The sequence below is a fragment of the Lithobates pipiens genome, unplaced genomic scaffold (genome assembly GCF_037356315.1).
Source record: "Lithobates pipiens isolate NorthernLeopardFrog02 unplaced genomic scaffold, aLitPip1_a1.2 Scaffold_35, whole genome shotgun sequence".
Taxonomy (NCBI): domain Eukaryota; kingdom Metazoa; phylum Chordata; class Amphibia; order Anura; family Ranidae; genus Lithobates; species Lithobates pipiens.
The window spans coordinates 25,566,542-25,571,614 of NW_027507811.1; the positions used below are offsets into that span (position 1 = coordinate 25,566,542).

The 5,073-nt window shown below is 44.9% G+C and overlaps 1 protein-coding gene across 2 annotated transcripts; it reads right to left on the reverse strand.

Moving 5' to 3' along the window:
- Positions 1 to 224: 224 nt before the first annotated feature.
- Positions 225 to 4,272, reverse strand: LOC143956323 (gastrula zinc finger protein XlCGF66.1-like). Of its 2 annotated transcripts, XM_077466537.1 has the most exons (5): positions 3,783 to 4,272; positions 3,376 to 3,527; positions 1,944 to 2,072; positions 1,734 to 1,857; positions 225 to 1,540 (listed from the first exon to the last, which is right to left on the reverse strand). In XM_077466537.1, exons 2-5 carry the CDS (start codon positions 3,451 to 3,453, stop codon positions 543 to 545), a joined length of 1,329 nt encoding a protein of 442 aa, XP_077322663.1. In that variant the 5' UTR covers positions 3,454 to 3,527; positions 3,783 to 4,272; the 3' UTR covers positions 225 to 542. The 2 variants fall into 2 exon arrangements, with proteins under 2 accessions (XP_077322663.1, XP_077322664.1); XM_077466538.1 differs by lacking the exon at positions 3,783 to 4,272 and having other exon boundaries at positions 3,376 to 3,717.
- Between the last annotated feature and the right edge of the window lie 801 nt (positions 4,273 to 5,073).

Sequence of the window (5,073 nt, forward strand, 5' to 3'; positions counted from 1 at the left end):
AAAGAGTCGTTTCTGGAGATTGATTATTTGGAAAGTATCAGAAGCCATTTCACTAACCACTATGGCTTAGCCAACTGGACCACAACTCATCAGATAGCTACGGATTTGGCTCTACAACGTTACCTTTAGGTATTTTGTTAACACGGCTGAAAATGACCTTTGGCAAATAGCCCAGATGGATGGAAATGTATCCCTCTCAACAGTTTCAGATAATAGTAACAACATCAAGGCAAATGTATCTTTTATTATTGATGGAGACCAGCCAATGGAGAATGCAGGTTAATGAGCTGGAAAGTGCAACAGCACTAAAGTCATCCCAGTGCTTTCGAAGGGGTGTGTAGTCATCTCTCACATGATGGCGACGTGCAACTGTCTGGATGTAGGAAAACTTGGATTCCACTGCAATGCAAAGTGTCCTTGTTAGTCCAACACTGATGTTCTCCTTAAGACTTTCTAAGACAGTAAATATTGAAGAGCTTCAGACGATGTTGTGAAAAGCCCAACTAAATAAAACGCTTCTTACAAACGTGTCTGAAATAAAATCAGGTCCCGTCAATGCCCTGAAGCTCAACGTGATGCAACTTTTGGTTCTGGTGCCGTACAAGAGACGACTTACACACAAAGCCCTTCCCGCACTCGGGGCAAGAAAATGGCCTTTCCCCAGTGTGGGTCCTCTCGTGGATATGGAGGTCAGAACGGTTTCGGAAGCACTTTCCGCAGAGGGAACACGAATGTGGTTTCTCCCCAGTGTGGGTGCGCTGATGTGAAATGCGATGGGAGCTGCTGACGAAGGATCGGCCGCACTGGAAGCAGGGGTAAGGCTTCTCCCCCGTGTGGATTCTCTGGTGGACGATGCAGTCAGAGCTGCTGCTGAAGCATTTGCCACACACAGCACAGGAAAAGGGCTTTTCCCCGGTGTGTGTCCTGACGTGGATGGCAAGGTTTGACTTCCTGCTGAAGGTCTTCTTGCACTGCATGCAGGCATATGGCTTCTCTACAGTGTGAGCCCTATGATGGACAGCCAATTCTGAGGTATTGAGAAAGCATTTCCCACACTGCAAACAGGTACAGGTCTTTCTTCCAGGGGGGGGTTTCTGGTGTCTACCAACTGGTGGCCTACCATAGGCACTATGAGAAACTGGTTTCTGTACTGTAAAATGGTCTTCAAGATCAGAATCAGAGAATTGATGTTCAAACCTCTCAAAGCTTTGGAAAGCATCAGAAGCCACTTCATGATCAAAGTTATTATATTGGGTCACTGAATGGCTGGTGGCCGTAAAGTCTTCTTCAGCCAAGAAGGTTTCCTCTCTAATCTGAGTAGAGGGATATTGTGTGTTATGTGCAGAATCATCGAAGCGCGGGAGATCTTCTTCATCTTGACATGAAGTTGGTGTGTCAGTGATGTTCTCCAGAGTATGGGACTTGGTTTGTTCTTGTGGTGAGGCTTTTGTAGTTGAGTGATTGATTTTGATGATGGTATCTTCACTTAAACAGTCCTTTGATGGAAAAATTAGGACGTGGGACTCTCTAAATAGTAAATCTGTTGAAGAGAGAGAGATACACGGTGGTGAGATGGTGGAATGGGATGAAACCAATCATAAAAAGAAGAGGCACTAAAGGGTCCAAGGGATGCCTTGGTCATGCGTGTTATATAATTGAGGGTTCATTATTGGTGATGGGACAAAGTCAACTGTTACCTTTCCAGCAATAAAAGATAAAAAGTCTCTTCTTACCTGGTAATGTGAGAGGCGGCTGGTCCTCGATCATGACGTCCTTGTAGAGATCCTTGTGTCCTTCTAAATACTCCCACTCCTCCATGGAGAAATAGACAGTGACATCCTGACACCTTATAGGAACCTGACACACACAATGATACAGTCACCATCCAGACACATCCCTTGTCTGTTACTGGATAATGTCCCAGAATTCCCAGCACCGCTCACCTCTCCTGTCAGCAGATCAATGATCTTCTGGGTGACTTCTAGAATTTTCTCCTTATTCCTTCTCTCGGGTATTAGGAAGTGAGTTGGAGGCACTGTGATTGTTATATTATCTCCAGACTTGTTCATTATCTGTTGGAACGGAAAAAGTGATGTCATGTGACCTCCCAGAATCCTCCTCACCTCTCCGGTCAGGTCTGTGTTTTATTAAAAGAGATAAGAGTGGTGTCATGCATACTTACCAACTGTCCCGAATTTCCCGGGACATCCCCGGGATTTAGACCGTTTTTCACAACTCCTGGGAAATCCTTTGTTTTCCCAATGTTTTTTTTTTTTTTGCCACCGCTGCCACCGCTAGAGGCCAGCGGAGACACTGTCTCCACCGGCCGCCATTTTCTTGAAGACTAGAACAAACAAGGGGCCGCCAACAGAAATTGAGCTGCTGCACCACCCACCTCCCGCCCTGCTCCCGGTCTGTCTGTGACCTGATGTGGGAAGAGGTGGGGTGGGCGGTGCTGCAGCTTAACTTCTATTGGCAGCCACCCAGCCGGCTTTGCCTATTTTGTTCCACTGACTCTGCCTATTCGATTTGGTTTTCTGTAATGGCGGCAGAGACAGTCTCCACTGCTGGGGGGATACCTGATGAGAGGGGGGCTCTGACTGGGGGATACCTGATGAGAGAAGGGACTCCACTGGGGACACCTGATGTAAGGAGGGACTCCACTGGGATTGCCTGGTGTAAGGAGGGACTCTGCTGGGAATGCCTGATATAAGGAGGGACTCTGCTGGGAATGCCTGATGCATGGAGGGACTCCGCTGGAGACTCCTGATAACAGGTGACTTGGCAAGTGACACACTCTGGGTTTCCACTGATTCTACATTATGGTGAGTTTAACTATTTCTTTTTATATTACAATGTAATAATAGAAATCATCCTGTCATCATAACAACCATGGTTCAGGGATGATTGAAGTGCCAACAGGTGTTTGGAGTATGTTTATCTGCTGTTAAACTTAAAAAAATAAAATAAATACATAACATATATTGCTATTGTGTTGTAGGATCTGGGCCTGCTGTACCTCCATCCCTCTTTCTTTTGCTCTTTCTCCCTTTGTTTCTCCCCTCCATCCCTCGTTCATATCAGACTCTAACCACACCCCTTTTGAGTCACGCTCCTTTAAATCACGCCCAATAGCTTAAACTACACCGACTTCTCGCCGCAGCATGCTGCGTTTTTATTTCCCCCCTGTATGTTAAACGAATGCCCCATCCCCTAATCATAAGACCCCGCCCACAGGCCAAAAAGTGTCCCTATAAATGTTTTTACAATGTTGGCAACTATAGTCCCAGAATCCTCCTCACCTCTCCGGTCAGGTCTGTGTTTTATTAATAGAGATAAGAGTGATGTCATGTGACCTCCCAGAATCCTCCTCACCTCTCCGGTCAGCAGGTAGATGATCTCCAGGGTGAGGTTCAGTATCTTTTCAGTCATGTGACTTGGCTCCTTCTTCATCGCTGTCCCGGAAATTCTCTTGACCTATAGAAGACTCTTCTATACATTTATTGCCATTCAATATTTTGGATCCACTAAAAATATATAAAAAAAAATACAAACTTCAGTCCATGCATTACATAGTCCTTAGCGGTCTTGATCTGGGAATTTGGCAAGGGTAGTGGAAAAAAATGAACCCACATGACCCAGGTTCCTGGGGGGGGGGGGGGGGCTGACATCTACGGACGCGCAGGAAGACACTCTCTTATATAGACAATCTATTTAATAAATATATAGCAATGTAATAAAATACTACACAGAATATAATAGATATATGATAGAACACATACCCTGCTGGTGAGATGAGCTCCCCTCCTCCCCCTAGACTACAACTGACATTTCTCTACATTTGTTTCTTCCATCCTAACATCAGTCCTCTGGCATCATCTACTACTGCCTAGCCATATTACCCTCACAGGTCCAGCTGCATCCTAGGAAGTGGAAGTTTAACCCAGGGAAGGGTATTGAAAAGACTACAACACCCACAGTGCATTGCTGAGCCCCCCCCCCCCCTGTGTGAGGGCTCTGATAGGTGACATCTGCACTGTGCGTTCCAAAGTGCGTCCGGTATTTGCGTTCCAAAAGGAGAGTCGAACTTCCAGATAAGCTTTGATCTCTATGTCTGCCCTCGTGTGGACAGTCTAAAAAATGCAACTTTTTAGTGTTTGTAGTTCTATAATGATTCATGCTGTAGAGGAGCGCTGCCATCTAGTGGCGGTTTTTCTAAATGCAGGTGTAATAATTATGATAGCAACAACAATGTTAATTTTATGATATATATATATATATATATATATATATATACAGTGGGGACGGAAAATATTCAGACCCCCTTAATTTTTCACTCTAAAATAATTTAAGTTCATTTTTTTCCTCATTAATGTACTCACAGTTAGGGTTGCCACCTTTTCTTCACGTCAAACCCGAACACTTTAGCGGCACACAGCAATTTTTTATAGTATAAACTATACACATATTTTGCTATTAAATAACAATTCTAATCATATGAAGTTAATAACAAGAGTCCCCCTTTACATCACAGTCCACAGAGTTCCCCTTTTACATCTGAATTCGCAGAGTTCCCTTTCACTGTAAAGGGAGACTCTGCAGACTCTGATGTAAGGAAGAACACTGGGGACTCTGACATAAGGGATACTCTAGGAACCCTTATTTAAGGGAGAACACTGAGAACTCTGATGTGTGGAGAGAACTCTGATGTAACTGGGAATACTGTGGCCTGGGAACTCTGATGTAAGGGGTGATCTGAGAACCCTGAATTTACCTTAGTGTACTCACTCAGAGGCAGGAGAGAGAAGGAGAGAGACTTCAGTCACAGACAGGGATGGATGGTGAGCTCACTCACCCCTTGGCAGTCAGCACCTCTCATCCAGATGTATCTGGAAGTCATAGTCCGGTCTGAATAATGTGTCCGGGTTTCAGGCAGTGTGAAACCTGGATGCATGATTCCAAACCCGAACTGTCCGGGTGAATCCCGGACAGGTGGCAACCCTACTCACAGCACCCCATATGACAGAAAAACACAGAATTTTTGACATTTTTGCAGATTTATTAGAAAAGAAA